The following is a 27,982-nucleotide window of genomic DNA, read 5'->3' as shown; positions in this document are numbered from 1 at the left end:
CAGAGCTGATTTAACTTTCATTAATGGTTTTACATTAAATGTCTATGTAAAATAAATACATAAATAACGAACACAAAGACAAGGATTCTGCCGATCATACACAAGAAAGAGAGCAGCACGAATCTTTAAATTGAATATTTAAACCTCAGTTCTAGTGTAGCACAGCGAGTTAAATTCGCTGAAAATTCGCATCCCCTGAATGAAATTACTCCCATGGCCAAATCAGCAGCTAGTCTGACACCATCGTTAATCTATTGCATTCATTAAGATTTAAGCATAAACATTAGCATTGCCTTAGGAAGGTAAGCTGTGGCGTAATAAAACAGACAAACATTTCAGATACTTTCGGTCTGGTCGAACTATCGTGTGGCGCTATTACTTCAATCATTACGGCAAGGCTGGGGAAGCCACGCCTCCGCCGTATAATCCTCTATGGACGATGAGAAGCAGCACTCCGCTCTCCATCATCATCTGCGGAAAAATGCGAGCGGGGAGCGGTAAGAAAATGTCAGCTCGCGCTGCCCTCCCTCCGCCGCAGACATGAGCGCAGTCCCGACCGCCTCTTCCAACCGCAACAAGTTGCTCTCACCATGCGGATCCACTGCAAAGTAGTTGTGATCGCCGTGTGTTTTGGAGTTTTCTTACTTTTGTACTTTTTGGGGGGCAACGCCGCGGATGATCCGCTGTTGAAAGAAGTTGGAGAGGAGCCGGAGGAGGACAGCAGCTCTTCCCAGTCGCCCTCCCAGCTCGAGCACAACGTTGTTGCAAAGTTTCGGAGGAAATCGCCCGCAGGAGTCGGCGTGCGTCCGGAAGAGCCTCTTAAGGGACGAAAACAGGGGAGACCAATTAGTAGAGGGGCCAGCGTGAATGCAAAGAGGTGAGGAGTGAGGGGGGTGGGGGGTGTTTCCGTTTAAGAGCCGATTTCCTCAAGGCTCTCCCTAAATGAACGTCTCCGCTTTCTCATCCCCATCTTTCCTAGCCTCTGGGAAGTTTCAAAGTGAGGGTGTCGGGTTATAATCGTGCTTTGAGTGAGCCTTATCCTCATCTATCAAACTGCCTACGTTGTGCTCAAGGACGCAGGCTTCACAAAAGCCAGATCTTTTAAGGGACACCCCATCATGCATCTGCTGGGCTGCTTTTCGCTGTTGCAAACATGAGTTTCTCAAGTATGTGGCTGAAATATGGCCAGAGAGCTTGACTGATGTGGTTAGGTGGAAGTGTTGTCAGTATTTGCAAAGAGGAGATCAAACACAAAGCACAACAGGGTGATGAATTGTCATGTGAGCTCAACATCTCGATCATTTGTGCCTTATTATGTGTGAAAGCAGGGCATGGTCTCAGTCCTCTGTTGGTGTTAAAGGGGGTAAAAGGTCACCTTGAAAGACACAAAGTGCACTTCATAAAGGCTGCTACTGTGTACGGAGCAGCTCGGGCTCCCATTTGGTTTCACTTGAACATGAGTCAGACATTATGGGAAGTAGTCTGCTAGAACTATTTACAGAAAAGCTTATCGGGTGTGATTTTTATTTTTGTTCGTTACAAAGAAGCTGCCACAAAGACAGGTGACCTGAATAAATCAGCACCGTGGCAGTATCTCAGATATCGGCAGCTGCTATTTGTGTTTAAGATTGAGGGCATTTTGTCTTCCAGCTTTCTAATTTCAGCCTTGCATTTCCTCCTGTCTTGCATGCCAGCTGTGCCATAATGGCCACTATGTGGCCGTGGAGATTACCCACGCTGGCAGGCTGCTGTAATATGTATTCCACTCCATAGCCGTACTCAAGGTTGGGGACACTGTTCGGCAGATAAACGCCATCAAGGCGTTACGCCGTGAAAGGACCTTTGCGTCTTTGCAGAAACCACGCTCCTCCATGTGTGCTGCACGCTGATAAGGAAGATGGGGTGGAAGGGGTCACCGGTGGCCATTAAACAAACACGAACAGGTTGGAAAATGCTCAAGACTGACTGCTGCGATTAGGGGAAGAGCACTGAGCATCTTTGCCAGAACCTCTAAAAAAACAACTTTGTTTTGTCTCATTGCTCAAGCTGAGAGTATCAGACCAGAGGACTGGGAACAATTGGGAGTCGTTTTCAGGTCTGCAGACACACTTTGCAGACTGTAAAGCTCTGATAGTGAATCATAACGACACAAACGGAGAGTTAAGTTAACACTCTCTTTTATTACAACTGTCTGTTCAATCCATGCTTCATAACTTGTATCTCTCCCTTTGTTTGCGAGTCTGAACCGCTGAACAGATTTCCTGTGCAGCTTTCTTATTAGACAAACATGCCTTTTTTTTTTCCTAATCATATAATTTCCTCTTGACACATCACACCGTTTCCTGTGGCCAAAAATAGCGAAGAACGTCCTCTATGTCGCCCCAACCCACACGTACTGGAGGCTATAATGCGTTGTTGTCTTTATCACTTCAAACGCCCAACGCTTGCGAGGTCCACACACCCTTTTTTTTTTTACGATTTTTTAAACAGAGCGTGATTGGTTAATGTGCTCCCCACCCTCAGCTTAATTAAAAACAGAATTAGGGTTTAGGTCCAGGCTCTGTGACTTACGATCCTTACCTGTAACTTTCCCGTTCCGTCACTCTGACGTCTTCATTACCGTCAGCGTGTGTTCCAGATGCTTTGTTGCACTGCGTTAAAGCGTGAATCTGCAGGGTGAGACTGGTGTTGATACTCTGTGTCGAAACAAATCCCCTGCCCTGTCACTTCAGATATAGCTAAGCAGCATTCTTCCCAGTAAAGAAGTCACTGCCTCGCGGTGGCATTATGCATAGCTATAAAAATGTCATCTTGCATGACTGAGCACTCACTCAGCTCGGAGTGGTTTTTGAAATCTCCCTGCTTGCCTGTGCAGCCGACGTGGCTGGAGAGGGTGCTTGTGTGAGCCTCATCGGAGGGAGTTTTGCTTCTCTTTTAGTTTGGCTAACTCACTTTTAAATTGCCAGTAAATGAGTCATTCTGAGGCAGAAAGATAGCGTGGGGCTGGGTAAAATCCCTCATCTGTAAAGAGCTGGGTTTGAAAGTCATAGCTTTGAACTTGACAGCAACAACAAAAATAAAGATAATAAATGATTAATAATAGAAGCATTTACTGAGCACTAAGCTGATTCATTGATCAGCCAAGCTGCAAAAACTTTGATCTACTGGGATGAGTAGGACTCTGATGCCAGATGTTTGCTTTGTATTCGTTTCTGGCAGCTTGACATTATAGGGAAAAATCTTTTATACCTTTACACAACTCAATAAAGCTATTTGAAGATGTCACTTTGGGCTCAGGGAGGTGGTGATTGGTGTATTCAACTCATTTTTGGAAGTTTTCGTGTGCACATTCCAGCTTTCACAGAAAGTCCTTTATCTTTTAACGTCAACCCCGCATTTGCATTTATTTTCATGACTGACTACGCTGTTAATCGCATTTACACATGCCAAAGTTAGAAAAACGGATTTTTGTGGTAGTTCCCACTTTCACTTCATTTCCAAAGTGTCTTTGAGCTGCAGGGGTGTATGATACACAGGCAGTCATGGCATAGGAACTTACCATGCTGGTGTTTGATGGTTGTTATCACTGTAAAAGAGGTGTTTGCGTGGTGCTTTTTTGGTTCTTATATACCACTGGTTTCTCTTACTGGTAAAAGTTAAATAAACATTTCATATATGCTTAAAGATCTGGGATGTTCTGATATGAGATGGAGATACCTGCTGTAAAGATCTCACCAAACACTCATTTGCTAAACTCTCCACTAACATCCATCAGCCGTATCACTCTGCTGAAGGAAGCAGCAGCATACCCATGACATATCTATCACTACCACCTCATCTCCTGAAGCTATAGGCCAGGGACAAGATGTGTATTTCCAACGTTTAGTGCAGTGTGGAAAATCTCACCATTAGACGTCCATAGATTACAGAGCGTAGTCGTAGCTACAGTAGGATCACCATTACTCTTTAGTGAGCCCTTTTAGTCTGGAGGAGGTAAAAGGAGTCGAGGAGTCAGCGAAGCTCGCTTCTGTGCACTGACAGATATACTGATGTTGAGGATATCCTCAACGTTTTCTGTCAGTAAGCGCTGGTGTTTTTGTCAGTGTTAGCTGCTGTTAGCTGGCGTTAGTGGGTCTAACATTGCTGGACTTGGAAACTTCAAGAACTCACACAGTATGAGAATGTAATCAAGCTGTTTTTGTTATTTAGCCGACTTAACGTCAGCTGCTCGGAGATGGAACGGTCACATGTCCAATCTGCTGACAATAACTGTCGTTTTCGTGTGAGCCCCGACTTCAGTTCAGGAGATGAGGCTTGAGGTGAGGAGGAAGCGCGTGACGTTTTATCCAGATGCCAGCCATGTTGTTTCTGTCCTTTGCATTTTGATTTTCAGATGATAAACCATTGGTATGATCCTTCGTATCTTGAGTCTGAAGGTGCAGGCTTGCATTAAAACTTGCCTCCATGCACACAAACGCCTACAAGTTCTGCTCTCTTCCGCCTTTGGTGTTCTACGCATTTGACCTGCATGTAGGCGCGTATATAAAACATGATTAGGCAGAATGGCAGTGTACTTTTAGTACCAGTCCAAAGCAGAGATAAATGGAGAGGGTTGTGTCATGGAGTGCATTTGGCATAAAATCTTAGCTATATCAAACACGTGGTTCATAAAATATGAAGAAGAAGATTCAGTATGGCATGAAATAAGCAACTTACTGTTTACAGACATCAATCCGAGGATCCCAAGTCCTTTTTCAACCACCTTTTGCAACCATCTTGCCATTTTGGTTATTAGACATTTGTGAGGTGGCTTCAGTTTTGATTTGCATTTGCAATTTAACTTTAGAGAACTTGGTCAAGGTTTGTGGTGGACACAGAAAAGAGGATATGATGATGGCAGCAGTGCGTGCGTGCCGCTCTCTGTTCGGGTTTCTTTGCATCGGCCTCTCTGATGAATCTCTTACTGGGTTTTAGAGTTTGTGAAAGTGAATATCTCCGGCCTGAGTCAGCGCGTTTTGGTCGTTTAAGAACTGCGCTGACACGTTGCATGTTTATTTTAGCACGTTCGGCTCAGCATGCTGATGAATGCAAATGTTCTGAGAGGGCAGCTGAAATGAACACATAAAACCAGATTCTTGTGGCAGCTGCGTCAGTGATTGTTCATGAGTGGTCACATGCGATCTGAGGTTTTCTTCTGTTTTCTCTTGTGCCCCAGCTGAATAACATTCAAGCAAAGAATCCAGCGGATCAGCCCCGAGAAGTAGCTCTGGCACTCTCTGTCGTATAGTCTCAACTTTAATCAGCTGAATTCTGTTTAACCACTTGAGACGGGCTTCTTCAAACCAATGCGAACACATCGGTCAGAAGTCCACCAAACAGGGTTACATTCGGATTAATTAAATGTCTTCAAGGTGTTCTCTGGGACATCGCTTGTACATTTTTCTTTTATCTCTAGAGGCGCTGCCTTTTTCCTCTCCTTGCGTGCTTTGAAAGGGTCGGTGGTGGTGCTTTTGTAGGCGAAGGGTTCCTCTTGTGCCTGCTATGCAGCCGATAAGGAATTCAAGTCCTTTTGTACCTCGTCTGTGCTTTTTGACTGCTTCCAGATGTGAGGAGCGGTGCCATGACACAAACCATTATGTGAGCAGCCCATGCTTAATGTGGCAAACACATTATTAACGTATTTTTTATGTGGGGTTTTTTTTGTCTTGTCATTCAGGTTTATGCAAAAAAGCCTTTATTTATTTTGCATGACTAAGTGCAACGCGATTGCATCCTTGCAGGGGATAGGGATTGCATTTTTCTGTGGGGAAATGGGTTGTGTGTTCAACAACCTTGACAGAACATCAGCCCCTGAAGCGTGGCGGACAGATTTCTCAGCACCTTCTCGTTCATCCTAATCTGCAGTTCATCATTGTCCCGCACCCATGCAGAAAACGAAGTGTCACGCTTGAGGACTGCCCCGCAACCCACCTGTCGAGTTTCACTCTTCTCCCTTCCTATCCATTTTATGCTAGGCTCCCGCTTGTTTCAGACGCAGAGGAAATGCATGTCTTCTACAACTGTCTTCTCCATTTTGCCTTCCCCAGCTCTCCTCCTCAAAGAAAAAAACAAGCAAAAAAAGCTATATGTTGAAACAAAAGGTTCTTTGTTCTTTTATTCGTGCCAGACTTTTTCCTCTTTGGCTAGGTCAACATTCATGTTGAAGGTATTGTTATCACAAGCGGCCCCATGTAGTGCTTACACAAAAGAAAAATAGATGATGTTGACCTTAACTTTAGGCTGCCCCATTACATAAATGTTTCCCTATCATAGAGCAGGCTAGGCCGCGCTGCTCTGCAGAGAGAGCGCTTAAACCCGATAAAGAACCCCCTTCCCTTTGAACATGGAAGAGCAAAGTCCAGTCGCAGAGGTAGTCGTGTGTGAAGGTGTTTGTTAAATGATATACTGAGGCGCACATGTAACATGACTGAGAAAAATAGTTGACCTTTCATTTCGATAGGAGGATGGCTGCTTGTTATTTTTTTTAAATTCTTCACTTCCTCCTGTTGTCATCCATATAAATCCCAAATGATGTTTTTGTTGTTGAAGTAAGAAGCCGGTACTATTAATACTGACATCCATACAAGTGGCAAAAAGAGCTTAAGGCTGAATGCATTTGTTTTTTAACAGATATAATTATTCCCAGTATCACCCAGACGATTTGCACCGACTTTAAAAAGATAACAGCAGGAATAGAAACAAAACACGCTGTAATGAAGGGAAAGTGGAATCACAACCTTTTACTCAATACGCTTGCATCATTCACCTGAACCTAACCTTGCTTAAACGTTATATGGTGTGATGTTATTGCTTAGCTTCTTTTTTAAAGCTTTGATTATTGATTCAGTTCAGTTTGTGGGTATTAATTCATGCACAGCTCTCTTAAAGTCTAGGTCTGTCAGGTTGAGCTCTGGACTTTAACTGGGACATTGCAACACTTTGATTCTTTTCTTTTTCAGCCAGTTGTAGATTTGCTGCTGTGCTTGGGGTCACCGGCCTACTGCATGACCCAATTTCAGTCAAGCTTTAGCTGTCAGATAGTTGGCCTCACATTTGCCTTGATTTGTTCAGTCTTTTGATAAATGTGCTAACATGTTAACCAAGGCCTTTAGTGTCTGAATTTGGGTTTTTTTTGTTGGGGTTTTTTGTATTTTCTCTGAGCCTGGGATGAATTTGCTGAAGTGTGGACTCCTGGAAAGGTTGTGCCATTGTTTTAACACACATCTGAATGTTTGCTCCCAGCAAATTGTCAAAACTTGTGCTTTTATAGAGGCGCTCACCGCGCTATGTATTTGATTAGCAGCACCTGCTAATCAAATGTAAACAACTCCTATGTAAGCAGTGAGGGTATACTTAGTTTTCTTTATAACAGGACTACACAGTACATCTTTTGAAAACGCTGTTTTTCACTTGACTGTGGGTCTCTCAAGTTGTTTTTTTTTGGTGTGGTTTGTGTGCAGCTAGCTTGGTAGCCATTGAGTCTGGTAGAAAATAAACGGTAATATCTTTAGTAAAAACCTTTTGCTGACTAAATAAATGACAGAATGAATCTAAAAATCTCAAATTGGGTTGATATTTTACATATGCAGTGTTTTGTTGTTGTTGTTTTTTTTAAATTTGTTTTAAAGTCGGGTTTTGCAAATCTTCTTTGTGAAATATTAGAAAACCACTCTGTTGTTAACAGACCCTATTGTGCCCTGAATATTTAGACATTTTAAAAAATGCTTTTTTCTATAACATAAAGGACATTTTTAAATGCCCAGTGTGGCTAAATCAAACTGCTGAAGCAGCCTTCATGCTAAACACTGGAGCTAAGTGGAGGTGACGCTAAAGCTCGAGGTTAGCATTTTATTTCTGGCATTTGCATATTTCATTGAAAATTTAACATTTTTACTTTAATTTATACAGCACCAAATCACAACAACGTTTGCTTTAAGGCATAAATGTGAATATTATCTTGCTGAACAAAAACCTAGCATCAAATTGTCTTGGTGATGAACTATGTTCTAGCAGTACAATTACGTAGGGTTTATAAGGTTAAAAAAACGTAGAATTATCTTAATAATTATTATCTGTTTATTCACTTATGGGCTTCCCCACCAAGTAAAAAGTAAAAAGTGTCATGCTTAAGTATAATATTATTTTGGGGTATTTTCATAAATGGTGTTCATGGGGATATATGTGTAGTTATAACCAAAAGCCATCAGTTTATGTTGGCTTACAAGAAATATAAATATAGGTGTCAGCTTTCCAAAGACCATATGGGTTGGAGCTCTTGTGGAAGTCTGAAATTATGGCGTCCGTTTCAGTAATTTCATTTTTCTGTGTATGTTTTGGTTCCACTGTGCTGTGGTCCATCTGTTGAGCACAAATTGCTCTTCACAGGCTCTGCAGCTTGCAGGCCAATTTGCTGGCGATGAGTGAGGGGAACAAGGTTTGTGATTGTCAGCACATACACCCCCACCCCGCCCAAACGTGTGGCCTTGGCCCATTGAAATCTAAAACGGACAGCTAGGTGGAGGAAAAACTCGACATCCGGCACATCTTTTGTTGCAATTACTGCCAGCTTTTGATCTCGATATAGTAATTTCATTATACTGAGGTGTTATTGTTTTTCTTTTATACAAGACTGCCAGTGCTTCATCTTCTACATTTACTCTTTTCTAGTAAACCACGGAGTAATGTAGCCCGACCTGTAACCAGGCGCACCAAGGCGGAGGACGTCATGCATTTGGCCGTGGTGGCTTGTGGGAACCGTCTGAACGAGACCCTCACCATGGTAAAGTCAGCCCTCCTGTTCAGCTTAAAGAAGATCAAGTTTCACATTTTTGCTGAGGACCCCTTGGCCCTGCAGTTTAAAGAAAGGGTAAGAACCCTGTAATGTGTTTTGAGCCAAAAACCTGTATTTTCAATGCACCTTGCTGTCTGCTTTGCTGTTCAGGATCTTACTCTGATTTTTGAGCTACCACAGCACATGTTAAACACTCCTCCTTTCTTTGTAATAGATGACACCGAGATCACAGCAGTTGTAACTCGGAGCCTCTCTTAGACTCACTCTTGTACCCTTTTATCTCAAGGCCGGGGCGTAATATATCACCGAGACACGCTGCGTTATTCCGCCTCCCCCCGCCTCAAAGTCACCTTTACGGAGGTGCGTTGGCGTGACTTTGATTAGTTCCACTGATACTGTAACTAACAGCCTTTTAACATTGCTTCAATTGATGGGCCACAAATATCAGCAGAAGTACCTTTAAACAGCTTTAAATCTTAATCCTAAAAGCCCCGTGAGCCAGCGTTCCTGTGTGCGGTGAATCACTGCCATGTGTTGAAAATTCCCATGAGGGGGGAGTCGTGGTAGCTGAGGCCTGTAATAATGTGACACATATGCCAGAAAGGAGCCACAGGAAAGGTTAGTCTCACCTCCCTTGATCTCTTATGCTCCTCCTGCTTGTGGCGCTCTCTCTGTCTCGCTCGCTCTTCCCAGGGCCAAACTGTTGAACTGGTGATTATGGAGAGATTTAACGCCTAACTGGTCAGATAACGCGAGCTTCAGCAAACCTCGCCATGCTTTAAGATGGTGCCTTCCCTTGTTTAGATTATTGCGTTTTAATAAAATAGCAGCTGGTTGCTGCACGCGTACCAAAAAGAGCCAATCAGCAGCCGGAGACGTGACTTCATTGTTTGAAATGGCCACCTGCACAAGCTGATAAGTCTGTGAAAAAAGCAAAAGGGAGATTAGCTTTCAGTCTAATTGTTGTTTATCCTGACTCTTTCTCACGCAGCCTGCCTTACTCAAAGTCAGTTAGACGCTTTTTTTGGCGTAACACACCGCATGTTGCTTTACTTTCAGCTGAACCAGTGGCCTCGCTCTGTCGCAGCCAAGTTCCAGTACAGAATCTACTCCATCTCCTTCTCGGTGGGAAACGCTGACGAGTGGAAGAAGCTCTTCAAGCCCTGCGCTGCTCAGAGACTCTTCCTCCCCGTAAGCCTGCCACACTTATCTCACCTAATATCCCCACCATGCTTAATGTCATTAGCCGGTGTTAAGAAAAAATGTTAATCCATCTCTTTTCTACTTAAACAATCTTATTACCCTCTTCACTGGATGATTACAGCTAGATACTGGCTTGTTTATTGATGATTTCATACCTTCTCAGCAGCAATTATGTAACAAATAAGAATTCCCCAGAGAACAAATCCAGTAATTCCATCAAGTGAGGCTCATGCCGCCTATTGATTTCCTTTTTCTGACACGGTTCATTGCAGTAACAGTCAGCGTTCTTACCATGTAATGAACATGTGGCAGATCAATAGGTGTTTTTTTTTTTTGTCTTGCTGCAAGGCAATCAATAGACATTCACTATTCACTTTATTAGGAACACCTACTGAGCACCTTTCTATTGCCTCGTCAATAATCTGAATTAAATAGAACATGCCTCTTGATTCAGTGTTATCACATATTTCCATATATGTTACAGTTAATGCTGTAGAACTCCCTCATTACTAGAGTCAGACTGTATGGACATAACCGCATCATGTCTCCTGTATTTTGGGAGGTTTGGGGGGGGTTAAGGCGTAACTTGCCATATCTGGACTTCACCCACCAACACTGTATAATCCTCTAGTAGGGTTTGCTGGAACACACAGCAAACTGTACTATTTGTCAATTAATTCTGCTCAAATGTACAGTGGCCCTGAGAGGTCAAATGCATTAAAACAAATAGAAAAGGCTGCAAAAAAGGACTCAAAAGCACAGTGGAAGTTCAATATAAAAACCTCACAATTGAAGCAATTTTGGCATACGAAGGATGGCACTGTGACATGCTTAGAATAAGCAGGGGACTCACTGATGTTGTTGGGGAGAAAAAGATGAAGTTTTTTAGCATCTTTCTCTTTATGGACATTTTCTTAAGTTGCAGTCCGTTTGACCGCTCAGGGTCGCCGTGCAAAAAGGTTCAAAAGGCAGCAACATAAAAAACATTGTGGAGAGCTCTGGTTCAAGTCTAACCACAACTACAGCATCTTCTTTAAGCACATGTGTCAGTCAAAGCAGCTACATATCTTTACCAGTATCCAAATGGATGAGGTATTTAAAGGAAAAAAAATATTTACAGGTTCTGTGTTTTGTTTCATTTATCCTTCCATGTAAACTCTAGTTTGTACAGATTGGATTGGTGCTGGTTTAATTGTTTTTCCAAGTAACGTTGCTTGACTTCGCAACATTCCTGTAGCAGTGTAATGAAACCCAGATTTCCTCTTGAAGAACTAAAACTTGTGCACTGCATCCTCCACTTTGTTATTTAGCGTTCTTCCTCTGCATCTTCCTGTCAGCTGAGCCAGGAAAAAATAAAGCAGTAGTCTGGTTTGCTGCTACAGAGCAGATACTACAGTATGTTTTGAAGGAAATAGCTATCTTCACGTGTTGGTTGGGATAGTTGGGGTTCATTAATACTGACATTCATTTATATGTGCTGTGCCGTCTGATGATACTGCCTAAGAGAAGCCTGTATAATGTAAACAGAAGTGGTCCTAGCACAGAACCCTGTGGTACTCCATAGTTAACTTCAGTGTTTGAAGAGGACTCTCCATTTACATAAACAAATTGGAGACTATTAGATATACATGATACAAACCACTGCACCGGAGTACCTGTAAGGACCCGAAGTCTTTTTGCAACCGCTCTAACAGTAATTTTCCTCCAGCCCAACTGGACAAACGAACAAACTGTATTATTGTAGGGTCTGTAACTTAAAATATAAAGTGCTTTGAGGCAACTGCTGTTAGCATTTGGTACTATATAAATAAAATTTAATTGAATTTGGGGGTTAATTTTCCCTGTATTCTTTTTTAGTACATATTGATAATGTGTGGCATAAACCAGCGGTCCTCAACCCCTGGGCCATGGACTGGTACTGGTCCATGAGTCGTTTGGTACTGGGCCGCGAGAGTTGAGGCTCAGGTGTGACATTTATGGTTTTCAGGGTTTTTATCAGTTTTTATTGTAATTTTCCGTCGTTTTTATCGTTAACTCGGTTTCCCTGGGTCTTTTCCCGTGTGTTATGAATAAATCTTTTTTTCGGTTTTATTTTGTTGTATTTATCCGCGACACCTTAAAGGCCGGTCCGTGAAAATATTGTCGAACATAAACTGGTCCGTTGGTGCAAAAAAGGTTGGGGACCGCTGGCATAAATATTGTATTTACGTCTAAAATTGTACTTCCAGGTCATCTTGAAGGACGTGGACTCTTTACTCTATGTGGACACTGATGTGCTGTTTCTGCGCCCTATGGATGATATCTGGAATCTACTGAAGTCCTTCAACAGGACGCAGCTGGCAGCGATGGCCCCAGAGCACGAGGTACCCAAGATTGGCTGGTACAGCCGGTTTGCCCGCCACCCTTTCTACGGAGTCACGGGCGTCAACTCTGGTGTCATGCTGATGAATCTCACACGGATCCGCAGCACGCTGTTCAAAGTAAGGTCAAAACAGTACTATTTCCCCACACTCTGATCGGTAGAAAGCTAAAGTGGGCTGCAATTTCCTATTTGCATTCTGAAGGGCTGTTTCCTTGAGCTCAAGTGACAGGCAGAGTGCTATGAGTGGGCTGTGATTAAAGCTTTCCAGATTACCATGACAGCATCACAGACTTCTGCCCTCAGAACTCAATTTAACAGCTCTAATACTGGCAGCAGATTGCACATGGAAGCGGGAATGTAAATGTGCTCCGCCTTTGATGATTTTTTTATTTATTTTTTTTAATGCTCCTCTTAAGCTGTTCTTTTTATTAATCCTTGTATTTCAGAACAGTATGATCCCTACTGGCCTGTCTTGGGAGGATCTTCTTCATCCACTCTACCAGAAATACAAGAACCATATCACCTGGGGAGATCAGGACCTCCTCAATATCATCTTCCACTACAACCCAGGTACAAGCTCCTTTTTCAAGTGTGTGTGTGTGTTTGTCTGTATACATAAGAAATGCATTAATTGCACTATGTTACGTTATGTTTAAGGCCTAATCCAAACTGCTTATCCATGCATATGAGTGCACTTTGAAATACCAGTCTGCAGACAGCCCAAACAACAGCTTCTCACCATCAACATGTTTCCAAAAATTGCATCTTATTTTCACTTTTGCTAAAGTCTGCTTCATGAATCTGGCTGTGTAAACACCAAGGCTGTGGCTGCAGGCGAAAGCAGACTGAGATCCAGCTGCAGCCGCCAGATGTAGGCATCAAATGCTCAGAGCCGTCAGCAGAGCTGGCATCATTCGCATTTGCTCAGAGCCAAATGGAGTGTCTTGTTTTTGTATATTAAGCGCTTTGTGTTCTCTGCTGTCTGAGTATATTCATATATTCATGTTGGTCCATCAGCGTTTTTCTGATCTGTGTTTTTCTTGGTGAGGAAACTTTTTCTCCTGGTAGTAGCGTACATACCAATCAAGGACCTCATGTTCTTTAAGCTAATGCACCACTATTGAGGGTTCAGAACAAATAAGTTAATCAATATTTGTGTTTCTTTTTCTATTGATTTTTATCATGCAATTCAATGATCAGCTCCTCTATTACAGCAGAAGCAGTTTTTTTGTTCTTTGTGCTGACATTAAAACGATCTATTTTCCCAACTCTGTTTATTCTATAATCTTCTGGTATGTCTGGATGCATATTTAGTTTTCCCTTCAAGAAACACATTGATGCAATTACCTGATTAAGAAATAAACCATTTCATCGTTTCCCCCCTCCAGAGCGTCTATTCATCTTTCCATGCCAGTGGAACTACAGACCTGACCACTGTATGTACGGTAGTAACTGCAAAGGGGCTGAAGAGGAAGGCGTGTCCATCCTCCATGGCAACCGTGGCGTATATCATGATGACAAGCAGCCAGCGTTTAAAGTAGTCTATGATGCAATCCATAATGTGAGTATCCCAGGAGGATCTGAAAGTTATGTGTGACTTATGCTTCTGAGGGAAATCTTAAATTACATTTATCCCTACGCCACAACCTCTTACGTAACGTTATCAGTTCAGTTTTATTTACATAGTGCCAAATCGCAACAGCAGTTGCCTCAAGGTGCTTTATATTATACAGTAAACACCCTACAATAATACAAAGAAAACCAGAAAAATAAAAAACAACAATCAACAACAACAACAATGACCCCCTGTGAGCAAGAGCTTTAGCAACAGTGGGAAGAAAAAACTCCCTTTTAACAGGAAGACACCTCCAGCAGAATTTGGCTAAGGAAGGAGCGGCCATCTGCCGCGCCCGGTTGGGGTGAGGGGAGGAATGGAATAAAGACACACTGTGGAAGAGAGCCAGAGATGATTAATAACTAATAAATAACTGATAACTAATAAAAAAAATTTTTAGCAGTCTTGTAGGACTGGGACATGTTGGTGTTTTGAAGGAACCTGACGTGCACCTCCTGAGAAATGTAGCTACACATCAGGTTGCAGCATACCACAATGGTTTGAATAGCATGGAAGGTTGTGGTGTGGGGATTAAAAGGAGTTTCCAGTTCCTACATTAGTTAGGATGTTGATTTCACACATATAAATCAAGCTTTACTGACTCAGTATGGCAGTGATGCACAGTGCCCTCTGTTGGAACACTATGTCCAGTAGTAACTGGACATAGTGAATCGCAGGGCTAACACATAGACACAGACAACCATTCGCACTCACATTTACACCTTTGGGCAATTTACACTTTCCAATTAACCTATCGCCACTAACTACATGTCTTTGGACTGTGGGAGGAAGCCAGAGTACCAGGAAAGAACCCATGCAAACTCCACCCCGGCCTGATGGTGGAATTGAACTCAGGACCTTCTTGCTGTGAGGCAACGGTGCTAACCACATGATCCGTCAATATGTGCAGGCAATCAGCTGACCTCATTTTTGGGGCACATAATGTTGCTGAATCTGATCTGAAGCAATGACAGGTCATAGCACTTCCACCACAGGCTCATGTGGGTAGTTGTTGGAAAATACCTCAAATTCATTGGAGCAAAACACACATTCAGGTAGATGCACTTGCTCAGTACAAATTTCCATTGTGCTGCAATAAGGCCTGAAAGCTGTAGCATAGCTTGGCGTCATGATCGGAGGAATACTTGCTTAGCTCTGATAAAGCTGCTAAAATACAGAATGGAAGTCATGCAAATGAAAATGTGTCCCAACAAGCTGCTAAAGGAGCAATTCTACATATAAGTGTGTGTAGACCTGTTTCTGTAGCAGCATTGTTTAGCTCAGAAAAAAAGAACAGCTATGACTATTTATTTTGTGATTTCAAATTCTCTCCCCTTGCACTCATGAAACAATCTGGGTCAGTTTAAAATTAGAATTTGTTTTCTCCGGCAGCAGAGTCGGTTCCCCCCCTGCTCTGCTGAGATAAGCCTCTTAAAGACGAGCAGGGTCGTAATTTATGATTAATACCGAGGCCCGCCCCACCCCTGCCAACCGAATGTGTAAATATCATTTAGCCTATGATATGTTCTAGATCAAACAAAAAAAACCTGCGCAAACGCACAAAACTTTGGGTTTGGAACTGACATGGGCCGATGTCTCCGTCTCTGCAGTTTCCCTTTGAGGACAACATGTTCCAGTCGCTCTTCTACCCCATCCAGACCAAGTTCCTGGAGACGGTCAACACGCTCTGTGGTCGGATTCCCCAAGTCTTCCTCAAGCAGATCGAAAAGACAATGAGGAAGGTGTTTGAGGACAAAGTGGTCCGCCACGTCAGGCCACATAAATAACTGATGGAGAAAGTGGGTGTCCCTGTGGATTCTCAGATGAAACTGGTGGCTCTGCATTTGCAGTGTTCAGCGCATGACACTTTCTGGAATAAGGGTCTCATGAACATTATGAGCCTCTGGTAATTAGTAATCACCCTATGCATACAGTGCTGGTCAGTGACGTCGCCGAATAAGTTTGCCTTATAACCGTCTTTATTTTGACATCACAAGTGATGTAACGTATAAGAATGTTGGAAAACTAGAAAGTATCAGCTCATCTCAAGTGTGTAAGACAAATTTAAGCCGTGTTTTTGTCAAGATTTGTACAAAGGTGTCTTGTCTTTTTTTACTTTTCTTCTCAAGCATTTGAAGTTCTCCTCCTAACCATTAGGGAGATGTGTATGTGCTACACAGAGTCAACTTTGGACAGCGTTACTACCTTGAAGTAGTAGATTTATAAACCACTCCTCTAAAATTGTGAATGTTTTATCAGCAAATAACTTGAAGTGTGAATCTGTGTAAATGAGTTTGTGGTCTGTTTTGCAGTTGCCAAATGCCGCTGACAGTATTACACACAGCACAGCAGAAGAAATGTAGACTTTTGTGTTGAATACTGAATGTCACAATGCACTTTGACATTAGGACTGGAAGGTTGTTGTTGTTGCACATATGTCTCCATTAGATACAACACGACTCGACTGAAATCAAAACCAAAAGTGCTAGATTTTGGGAAAAAAGGAAGGAAAAAAAAAAAGGTGTCAAACCACAGCAGATCATGTACCGTATGAATATTCATGTCTGACGTTTTCTTTCCTGGCAGAAGAAAATAAGTGCTGTAGATTTGTGTGTTTGAGAGTCTCCGAGCCTGTAATCTGATGTGTGGTGTACGTACCATGTGATCAATGATGAACGCATGGGCTGTATATTTTAAAGTTGCTTTTAAAGGGGTATAAAGCGCCAAATGTATCAAATCATTCAACCTGGAAACTGAATAGCTGTACACTCAGCGTGTGTTTCTTAATAAAACAATGCAATGTCCTGAGTTTACCTTAGCCTCATTTATGCTCATATAGTCTTGGTGAAAAGAACGTACCGCATCTGTCAGTTCTGAGGTTTTTACACATCACAACATCATAAAAGGAAAAAAAAGTATCTAATTCTGAGCAGGTCTTAAAGTAAGGACAGGAACATGTGACATATCACTCTGTGTTGTTTATTTAACAAAAATGAAGCCAAAAGGCAGAAGCCGTGTGTGGAAAAAATTGAGTAGCAGTAATAACTTCCTGTGCGACTCCGACATCGTTGTGGAGGACTTATGGCCCAGTTTTCATTAGTGTTGCTTCAGTTCAGAGGTTTGCACACTTCTGTTAATTTCAGTACGTTTCAGGTCTGAACTTTGACTTGGCATTTAAAACACCTTGATTATTTTCTCTTTCAGCCATTCTCTGATCCTGTTCCAGGATCCAGTTTAGGCTAAGCTTCAGTTGTTGGAGATGGTCTTGACTCTGTAATACTTTGGTATGCAGAGGAGTTAACAGTCTGCTCAATGACTGGGACTTCAAAACAACCCCAAATCATCACCCCTCCAACACCATGCTTGAGAGCTGGTATTAGGTGCTTTGTTTGGTGTTTGCTGTACCTTGTGGTCAAAAACCTCCACTTTGGTCTCATCTGTCTAAGAGACAGTGTTCCAGAAGTCTTATAGTTTGTTCAGATACAATCTTCCAAACATCAGCTGTGCTGCCTTGTTTTTCTTTGGGGTTTTTATTATGGAGAGGAGACTTTCTCCTGCCAATCATTCCAAACAAACTCATTGCAGAAAAATTAGAAAAAAAAACTAAAGTGTTTTTTTCTAATTGTACTGCAATGAGCTTTAGTATTTAACATGCTAACTGAGGCCTGTAGAGATACAGCTTGGGTTTTTTTAACTTCCTCCAAGCATTGCACATTCTGTTTTGGGGTGAATTTGGGATGTGCACTCAGTGGAAGACTGGTATTTGTAATGAATGTTTTCCACTGGTAAATAATCTTTCTTACAATTATTTGTAAATGGCCCCTTCCAAGACTGATGGAGAGCACCAATTGCTACTATAAGAACATTGCTGATCTCAGACCAGCAAACTGCCAAAACTTATATATAGGTTGCTGATGATCAATGATCAAATGCATTTCATTAGCAGCACCTGGCCACTAGAAAGCAGTAAGGGTGTCCTTAGTTTTTATACAGTGCGTCTACATTTTGGCCTTATTTTTGTTAATAACACGGTATAATAATATGTCATGTGTTGTTGTTCATCTCATTTTAAGACCTATTAAAGACCAGATAGTTTTAATTATGTCCTAATACAAATGTTTGTTGTTGCTTTTTTGTGTGTGTTTGTTTGTTTTCACCATGACTGCATAATAATCAATTGTGTTTTAATATGTTTGAAACAATAAACAGGGATGAATTATATTCTTTAAATGGTGACAGAGAGAGTACAGACGATGGTTACTGAAGATTTGTTTCAACAAGATCAGTAAGTATCAGATGTCAGTATATTTTGATCCAAATATGATAATACAGCCCAATCTTAGCGATTTGAAAGTGAAGCTAACACTCACCTAACTCTCTATCGTGTCTGTCAAACTCAAGGCCCGGAGACCTTTTAACCCACTTATCAGGGCTCCAGAAACCTGAAAAAAGTAGATTGTGATTTGTTGCTTATCATGTGCCTTTTTTCACACTTGAAGGCTATATTGAATATGTAAACAAGCGTCTACACGATGAAATATCTTTTTTCTTTTCTTTTTTAAAAGGCAGTTTCTCTTAAGAGTTGAGATGCCATGTCTGGGCCCTTAACAAATATGTAAAGAAATAAAGATTATTTTGTTTTTACATGAGGATATATTTCTTTACCTCCCATACTTTGTAAATGGTAACTGGTATTCTTGAATAAATCATATAATGGTAAGCAATATGTTGAAAATTATTTACAGAGGCCATTGTGTGCATAGACCAATTGGATGTAGGAAGAATATATGAGACAATAAACAATATTATCAAGGATTTCTTAAATTATGGACTTTTTCTCAGTCAGAGTATTGTTTCAAACCTTCCAGTGACTTATGAATCAGTAATCATCCAAGACCTCCCAGAATATGCAAAACATATTGCTGGAATATATTGTCATTGGCAGGGATGGTGTTAATTAAAGAATGTCAGCTGTCAAACTCACATATACACATCTGGTCCATGTGTTCACAGCTTCACAGTGGGTAAACCTAAATTTGACACCCCTCCTAAATTTAGTCTAAATTTAACTTAAGATACAAAATCTATATTTAGAATCGACATTTTAAATTGTCAGGTATCATAACTAATGATTCAGAAAAATATCTTTGTAAATATTCTCTGTATGCAAATGGTGATGAGTGCCTCTCAGTCCCAGATTGTATCTGTGCATAGCATCTTAATGTATCGATATTTCACATGCAGCATCTTTTTATGTTCAGTGTACTTTTATAGAAATCATTCTGATTCACTTGTTATTAAAAAATTATACAGCTGAGCTTGAATTTCCCACGTCTAAATGTGTATATCATAATGTTACATAACGCAAATAGATTGGCATTCAGCCAACCATGCCTTTTTTCACGAATAAAAAGAAATGCACATGCATTGTATTGGATAGCATAAATCCAAAACTTGTGCTGATAAAGACATTTAAATTACAAGTTTGGTTCACATTTTTCTGATATACTTTTTTATGTTTAAGATGAATTTGTTTTGGTATAAATTCTGTTTTAAGTCGATATTGTGTTAAAAGAATGTCGCCCCTTAAAACATTGTCTCATTTTCTCCGTCTGTTTGTGTAAATCCACCTCCATTCATAAGTGGAGCGCTTGTCTCCCCCCGTGTGTTTCAGCGAACAGGCAGTGACCTCACGGCGCCATATTAAAATGCTTCCTCCTCTTTGCCTGTCTGTGAGGTTGTAGCTTAGCAGCCGCAGCTAGCCGCCAGTCTGCTTTTTTTTTTTACATCTACAAGACTGACAGAGGGCAACGACGTGATGGAAATTGATTCGCTTCAAGAAGCTCTCAGAGGTTATACTCAGTTTATTCCTCTTGTTCTTTCATCGGCCGAGACCACACGATATTTGTGTCCGGCCCAGATTACTCTTTTGTAACAAATGATCGGATTGTATCTCTCACGCTAATGGCGCTAGCTAGCTGATACTCGAGGCTAGCGTTAGCTAAGGCTAGCATTATAAGCGGTTTCACGGAAATGGTTTAGTCATGAAAGAACGACGAGAAAATACAACTTATTCCTTTGGATTTACTGTAAAGTTCTTATGTATTTGCCCTCAGTAACTGATAATATTCTCACAGATATGTATTAAGTATATGACGACTGTCACCGGCTTTTTGTACAGTTATTTGCCGGCTATGGTCTTCTGGCTAACTTAACATGCTAAACTTAGGCTAGCCAGCGAATTAGCAACACTGGTTATGTAAATAGATAACTTTAACGAGATAGGGTGACTCCTCAGGGATCTGGTACCAGCTTTTTACGTGTCGGCTAGAGTAGATTATAACTGAAAGTAAACAAAATATCCAGGTTTATTGGCAGAGTTATCAAAACTGTTGGGAAAGCTGAGGTAAATCAAAGCCTGTGCACCTCCACTAGTTAAATGGTCATGTTAAGCCACTCAGGGTTTTTTATTTTATTTTTCATCTTAACAGATTTCGACAAGAAAGGAAAGAAGGAGCCATCTCCTCTACTGGAACAGTTTCTATGCCATATCGCCAAAACTGGCGATGCCATGTAGGTGAAAACTACAGACCTATTTATTGTATCCCTTTGCTCTCTCTCTCTCTCTCTCTCTCTCTCTCTCTCTCTCTCTCTCTCTCTCTCTCTCTCTCTCTCTCTCACACACACACACACACACACACACACACACACACACACACACACACACACACACACACACAAATACACACGTGTTATCATTTTAAATAGGCCCTGTATGATGACATTTTATAGACTTTTTGGACTTGAGATAACAGCCTAAAGTATGTGTGGCTCAAAGCTTTCATGACTATAAGTAATTTCAATTTGCTGTTATATTAGTTAACATGTGTTTTTATAATTGGATCATTTAAAATCATAAGGGTTTCTTACTGCAGTATCCTGTAGTAAGTACTGTTGAAATCTAAGTGAGTTATTCTTACATAAGGCATAAGATTAAAGAAAATGGGCCAAATAAACACGTGGGGTTGGGTGATTAAAAAGGAAATGGTAAACAGAACAATTATTAAAATATTGTAATGAGAAAAGTTTAAGGTACTAACAAAGACCTATGATGGGAATTCACCTGTATTTTGGGGATAGGAAGTGAGTTTGTTTGTGGTGGGTCAGCATTGACCTGCTACCAGAAATTCCACATGCTGGTGCAGACAGCAGCCCCTCAAGCCAGCAGGAGGAAACGGTGGCAAATGACAAGAGGTGTACACAAAATGACCACTAGCTTTCTTTTTGTAAGTGTTGTAAGAGCTTTTTCAAACGGAGGTGTCAGATGTCCAGGGCCCTCTGCAGGGATTTGAAGCAGCTAGTCAGTGTGTGTGGTTGTAGTTTTGGTGTCAAGCTAAAGATGTTTTGGAGTATCTAACTTTCATACATTTATAGTTAGTACAAACTGATTTGACACAACAGATAAACATCAACCACAGTGTTTGCCTAATGCCTTTTTTTTTTTTTTTTTTTTTTTTTTTTTTTTTGCAGCTAGACCTAACCTTGGAAAAATTGTACTACACACATAAACACATATTCAGTCTAGGGGTGACATGTTTTTAAGGCCATGTTAAAATTACTCTTTTCACAGAGTAATCAATAAAGTTTTGTTTTTTTTTTAACATTTTTAAAAATTGTTTATTTGACCCTTTTTTTTTTTTTTTTTTTTTGACCTTTTTTTTGCCTTTTTTGGGCGGCACGGTGGCACGGTGGTTAGCACTGTTGCCTCACAGCAAGAAGGTCCTGAGTTCAATTCCACCATCAGGCCGGGGTCTTTCTGTGTGGAGTTTGCATGTTCTCCCCGTGTTTGCGTGGGTTCTCTCCGGGTACTCCGGCTTCCTCCCACCGTCCAAAGACATGCAGCTTGTGGGGATAGGTTAATTGGATAATCCAAATTGCCACTAGGTGTGAATGTGCGAGTGAATGTGAGTGTGAATGGTTGTCTGTCCCTATGTGTTAGCCCTGCGACAGACTGGCGACCTGTCCAGGGTGTACCCCGCCTTTCGCCCTATGACAGCTGGGATAGGCTCCAGCGCCCCCCGCGACCCTGAAAAAGGATAAGCGGAAGCGAATGGATGGATGACCCTTTTTTTAATATTGCATTTGATTTCCAAAATGATTTGTGGTATCTGACATTACCTGGTCTTATTAGATAATCGCAAAAATACAAAAGTGTGGGGTAGATTTCAGACTGTAAAAATACAGTGGAAGGGTCCATTTCTTTCATATAGCATAGGTCTGTTAACTTTAACAACATTGCAGTTTCTAATTTATCTGCCATTTGTCACAGTGGTGGAAATGTTGAACTTTGACTTGTTTTAAGCTTCTAACATGTCTTCTGCCAGTGTGTTGACCTGTTTCTAATTATTCACTGTATTTCCTTTAGGGTTCAATGGTCTCAATTTAAGAACTACTTCCTGTTTAAATTGGAGAAAGTGATGGATGACTTCAGAGCCTCAGCACCTGAGCAAAGAGGTCCTGCAAATCCCAATGTGGAGTCAGTTCCATTTGAAGATATGAAAGAGAGAATTCTAAAGATTGTGAAGGGATACAATGGGTGGGTACTGAGCTGAAGTGGAACACGTGAGGCAGAAGTGGTATCAATAGAGAAGCCAAGCAAGGTTACACTGTGTGTTATATGTGCACATATACACTTTTTCTTTCTTTCGTGTTTTTTTGCTTGTTGTGAAAGCATTTCCTATTGCCCAAGTCTTTTCAGGCCAGTCAGTTTGCACTTTCTTTCAGAATTTTGCATAATGTGTGTCAACAGTACTTTTATTCATCAATTTTGGATACATTTCAAGTTAATTTGTGGTTGGCAGCTTTAAATAAATGAGTGTACTGAGCAACTAGTTCAGTTATTTGCACAATTTTGCTGTTAAACCTATAGTTAAAGGAACCATGCTACTACTTATAACCTACTTTCAGAGTTGGGATTTAGCCCACCTCCAACCCTTCAGCACCATCTAGACCACATAAGACCAGTTCTAGATGAAAAACCATGCTGTAAAACTAGATTAAATTAGCAGAGTACAAAGATTGTTCAAAACCTGATTCAACTAGAGCTGTACCCAACTAAGTTTGTTTCTCTTCATCTCCTCTTCAACTGGTTGCCCAACTGGACCCTCTCTTAGCCTGGTTCTGCCACAGGTTTCTTCCTGTTTAAAGGGAGCTTTTCCTTCCCGCTGTTGCCATAAAACTTGCTCGTAAGGGGTTGCCTGATTGCTGGGGTTTTCTCTGTATTAGTGTAGGGTCTTTACTCTACAGTATGAAGCACCTTGAGGTGACTGTTGTGATTTGGGGGTATATCAATCAACACCGAGTTGAATCTCATTTCTTAAAGGGAGACTATTAGAGCTCAGAACAGTGTTTCTCAATATTATCTGTCCTTCCCTGTTGATTTTTATAACTGGTGACTTCCCACTTACGAACCACATAAAATAGATTCATGGACCTTCTGAAGGACACTTGTCCTGGTCACTGTATGGTGAATCTGTTGCTCTGCTTCCATTTGTAGAATCCCGTTCACGATCCAGCGCCTGTGTGAGCTACTTACAGAACCTAAGAGGAACTATACAGGAACAGATAAGTTTCTTCGGGGGGTGGAGAAGGTAAGACGTGAACAGAAAAGTTAGGTATTTTTCAACTAATAATGTCTGTGATTAACTTTAGAAATTTTTATTTCTTCTCTAGAACGTAATGGTGGTAAGCTGTGTCCATCCAATCTCAGAGTAAGTGATGTGTTCAAGTTTAGAGTTTAATAGAATATTTATCTGCATTCAGTGTCCATGCAGAGGGTTTTAATAATGCATTAATATTTTTTTCTCTTTCATGCTTTTGCAGAAAAAATGGATGCAGTGCTGTGAATAGAATGAATGGAGTAATGGCTCCTGGAAGCACATCTGCGTTTACAGAGAGGTTGTGTTGAGGACAGATTATTGACCTGATTTAAAAAAATAAATATGTATTTTCATTTATTTATTTGTTTTGGTTTGCTTTTGTGATAGGAAAGTGAATGGTCCAGGAACTCCACGACCACTGAACAGACCGAAAGTTTCTCTGGCCAGCTCACTAACAGCTAATGGTCTGCCAGACAGCACAGACAACAAAGACACTGACACGGACCCAGATGGCGACAAAGATTCCAGGTATGTCCGAATTCTTAACACACCAGGAGCGCAATCAAAGCTGCTGGTCTCACGTGTATCTCTGGTTTCTTATTTCATTTTTAGTGAGGTTTCGGCATCAGGCGGATCCCCGGGAAGCTCGGTAAAGAACAAACACGATGAAACAGAAGAGGACATGGAAGCTGAACAGCAAGAGGTGAAGAGACTTAAGTTCAGCAAGGATGAAGAGGAAGAAGATGAGGAGGAGGATGAAGAGGAGGAGCATGGGGTGGATGCATTGAGGCCTTCAGATGCCACCTGCCACTCAAAAGAAGCAGAAGCCATGGTCCAAGAAGAGGAAGAAGAAGAAAAGGTTGCATATAAGGAGGATGAAGCCTCTAGCAGTGCTGCTGCCACTGAAGACCAAGGTAGGTGTTCTTCAGTGCTGTTTGTTCATTGGTTGTGGACGTTAAGGCAATAAATTTAGTACTGAGCAGTTTGAGGCTACAAAGTCGAGCTGACTCTACAAACGTAGATAATGAAAAATACAAGCGATTGTGCAAATGTGCTGGCTGTATTGGCTGTTCAGGTTTCTAGCGTACTAAACCAACCCCAGTTAACAATCAGATTGCAGAGTTTAAAAACAGAAACAGCTCAGATGCTTTGTGATAGTTTACCTTGTTCAAAAACATGCTTCAGAACTTTACCATAGGGAACCTGGAGAACAAGTCGTGGTACGGCAAAACAGCTTGTCACTATTTTGGTTAAAAAGTAATTGTTTTTATGTTTTAAGAAAAGAAAAGCGAGACTACTCACTTTCTTACAAATGACATGCTTGCTCTGACTTTACACTGCAACATGAAGCATCAAAGTCAGAGTTGGCTTAAACTCTGACATATATAACTATAACACGTAAGGTGTGAACATCTGGTACTTTTTCTTTGATCTCAATAAAGGGACAACTTGTGGCTTTTAGATTTTCAAGGGTACTTTTCACAAACACATGTTTTGGTGTCTCTTGTTGGTTGTTGAACAATTCAAGCAGTACTTTCTGTGTAAAGTGTGACTTTACTGCCCAATATTCAACATCATGACTGAGGAATTGATATAGATTGTAACCAGTTTCCAGTCCAGTTTCACAAATTGTCGCTACATTGATGTAAGCTGTAGTTTAACTAGTTAACTAAGGAATAGCGTTGAAAATAAAACTGACCCCATGTCCTATTAATACCATATAATTTGATGCACAGTGTGTGTAATTTGGGCAGCTGGCAGAAGAGAGGGACAGCCGAGCTGAGGGCCGAGTGGTGCTGGATTTGTTAACGATGAAGCAGGGATTACTCTGCACCCGCAAGTCTGCGAGTTCCACTGGTGTAAATGTCGTCATTACGCAGTTAGCAAAAGGATTCATGCAGACGTCTCTGTGCCTGTTGTTGTTGTTGTTGTTGTTGTTTTTTTTTGTGGTGAACTTGCATTACAATCCAGGCATCGGACTTCAAGCAGATATCAAACGAGTATAATACGAATGACCACTTGGCCGTTGGGTCTCCAGCTGTATTCTCAGCACAATATAATCCAGGTTTAAGAGGCCAGGTCTGCTGATACCTGAAGATGCTGTCAGTACCTTTTACTGCAATGACAATGTGGTGGCTGTGGTTCTTGCATTACGTAGTTTAGACCAGAGTGGCCTACAAATACCTCTGCATGTGTACTCGTAGAGCAAGACCTGAACAGATGGTTAAGTAAAGTAAAAAGGAATTATTTGTAGGCACGAAAGGATAGTTTTAAATGATGTAAACCACATAAAGAGTTCATTTACTGATACAAAAGGTAACATTTCATTTATTATAATGCAGAAGCATTATTGGAGGTGAGAGTGAATTCTCAAGAATATATAATTTTCTTTCTGTAAATATCTTCATACTGTACTCGCCAGTGTAATGTTGGGATCGCGTGCATCCCTCCCCCTCTGGAGCTACTTTTGATTTAGTTTTTCCTCTGCTCTTTTTCACTTTTTACAGAACCAACTAGCAGCACGGCGGCCGATGCATGTGCAGACTCGGGCCAGGAGGCCGAGCAGGCCGAGAGGGAAGTGCCGTGTGGCTCAGAGGACGAGGGCAGTGACATGGATCAGACAGAGCAGCAGGCACCCACAGGCGACCTGGAAAGCCCTGAGACCAGCAGAGACAGTGAGGAGAGCAACAGTGACCCAGTCATCAGCAGCAGTAGCAGCAGCGATAGCAGCTGTAGCATAGAGGAGAGAGCAGAAGCGGCCAGTGAAGATGTGGCTCTCACTCCCTCCAGCAGTACAAGTGAACCTCCTACAGAGGGCGATATGGGAAGTGCCATCTTAAACACTGGGAACACCGAGGAGCCTATGGAGCAGGACTAGACTGAGAGCCTCCCCCTCCCTTTGCAGCCATGTGTGACCATAAACCAGCTTGTCCTTGACTCCAGCTTGACTGTCACTGGGAACGAGGACAGCACCTCAAACACAAGAAGAACGCCTCGTTACGCTTTGGACACTCCTCCAAAATGGCTACCTGGCACTGATGTGGGCATCCCAAAATTTTTTTTCTTTTCCTTCTTTTTAACTGGAATATTTTATTGATCTTCCTCTCTTCTGTTTTTAAGTTTGCTTTTAAGTTTCCCCTAAAAGGGGTTGGTTTCTGCAGCTGTGTTTTGGTTTTTGTCTCTTTCACTGGGGTTGTTTGAGTTCTGTGGTGGTCTGGTTGTTTAATGCCACTCACTCCAGCCATTTTGACATTATTACAGGATTGGTAGTCTTTAACCGTAGTGTAGCACACTGCCAGGGTCAGAACAGAGCTGCATCAGATCTTCATTATTTAAGAATTTCACATGTAAGCTAAACAAACCAGCAAATCTGTTCCTGACCTAAACTATGGCAACCAACTAACCAACGTGTGTTCCACCAGAGATGTGAGATCTTCCCCCCCCCCCCCCGTGTCCTGTTTAACCCACCCCACATTGATACACTACCAATCCTACTGAACAGTACTATGACGGTCTACCTTGTAGAGGCGTCCTTTGTAAAATGATATTTCGGATGCATAAAACCAACATAATTTATGATCATTTCAATGAGTTATTTTGACGTATATTTGTTTTTTGTTTAGTTTCGTCTGCCAGTTGTAGTTTCCAAATACCAGCTGTAAGTACAAAGATCAGATGCTTTCTTTGTATTGTGATGTCACCATGTTGTTTCACCAACCGATATCCAGAGCAGTTTTCTGGTTCCAGTTCTACACTTGTTTCTGCAGCTGTACTTTTTGATATTTAGAATTTTAAATTTCTGTAAAGTAGATTTTTTTGTAGATTGTAATACAGTATGTGTTCACTGCCTTTGTGAAACCATATCTAATTGTACAATTTCTGTGTATACTCTGAATGCTTTTGCTTTCAATGGGGTATTCAGAAACAGCAATAAATGTTAACATTTTTATGGTTGGTGGTCTTGCTCACTTAACCATTCATGTTGTGCATTAATTATTTAGGAATATGTAGATGATGTGAACAACAAGCATATATTTGATGGCTTTAGTTAATTTAGGGGCGAGTTCTTTCCAGGGTCCAGTTTGGGTGTGTGTGCGTGCTCATTTGTGAATGAGCAGGAAGTCCAGCCCACTAAATGGTTGTGTAATATTTGGACTTAACACTGTCCGTATATTATTTCTGTCTGAATCCTTGTCGGCTTTACAGCCCTTTTAATAATGAAGTTGCTACCTATGGCTTAGATTGCCACAGAGTGTTGGTGATAAGTTGGTTAAGCAAATCCTGGCACATTTCCACTTGGGTTTTTTTTTTTT

General features: G+C 41.4%; 3 protein-coding genes across 3 annotated transcripts in view; 2 read left to right on the top strand and 1 right to left on the bottom strand.

Annotated features, from left to right (window-relative positions):
• Nucleotides 1-855, bottom strand: part of shq1 (SHQ1, H/ACA ribonucleoprotein assembly factor) — a 47,444-nt gene extending 46,589 nt beyond the window's left edge. Inside the window, exon 1 of the mRNA XM_086291377.1 lies at nt 646-855. The gene's annotated coding sequence lies outside the window, so the exon portion shown is untranslated. The remainder of the gene's footprint in view (nt 1-645) is intronic.
• Nucleotides 429-18,654, top strand: gxylt2 (glucoside xylosyltransferase 2). The gene is made up of 7 exons (XM_086291383.1): nt 429-877; nt 8,707-8,905; nt 9,890-10,021; nt 12,262-12,513; nt 12,842-12,965; nt 13,784-13,956; nt 15,621-18,654. Exons 1-7 carry the CDS (start codon nt 591-593, stop codon nt 15,795-15,797), a joined length of 1,344 nt encoding a protein of 447 aa, XP_086147509.1. The 5' UTR covers nt 429-590; the 3' UTR covers nt 15,798-18,654.
• A 1,040-nt stretch (nt 18,655-19,694) lies between these two features.
• On the top strand, nt 19,695-27,642 carry ppp4r2b (protein phosphatase 4, regulatory subunit 2b). The gene is made up of 9 exons (XM_086291374.1): nt 19,695-19,862; nt 20,502-20,583; nt 22,436-22,606; nt 23,567-23,660; nt 23,743-23,780; nt 23,893-23,967; nt 24,057-24,197; nt 24,282-24,583; nt 26,177-27,642. Exons 1-9 carry the CDS (start codon nt 19,829-19,831, stop codon nt 26,545-26,547), a joined length of 1,308 nt encoding a protein of 435 aa, XP_086147500.1. The 5' UTR covers nt 19,695-19,828; the 3' UTR covers nt 26,548-27,642.
• Nucleotides 27,643-27,982: the final 340 nt, after the last annotated feature.

Source organism: Aulonocara sp. 'chitande type north' Nkhata Bay, linkage group LG5 (genome assembly GCF_057382095.1).
Source record: "Aulonocara sp. 'chitande type north' Nkhata Bay isolate Kocher_YH1m ecotype deep benthic linkage group LG5, A_spYH_male_GT1.1, whole genome shotgun sequence".
In the NCBI taxonomy this organism is placed as follows: domain Eukaryota; kingdom Metazoa; phylum Chordata; class Actinopteri; order Cichliformes; family Cichlidae; genus Aulonocara; species Aulonocara sp. 'chitande type north' Nkhata Bay.
The sequence above is the reverse complement of the archived record's forward strand: the minus strand, read 5'-3'. Positions and strand labels throughout refer to the sequence as shown.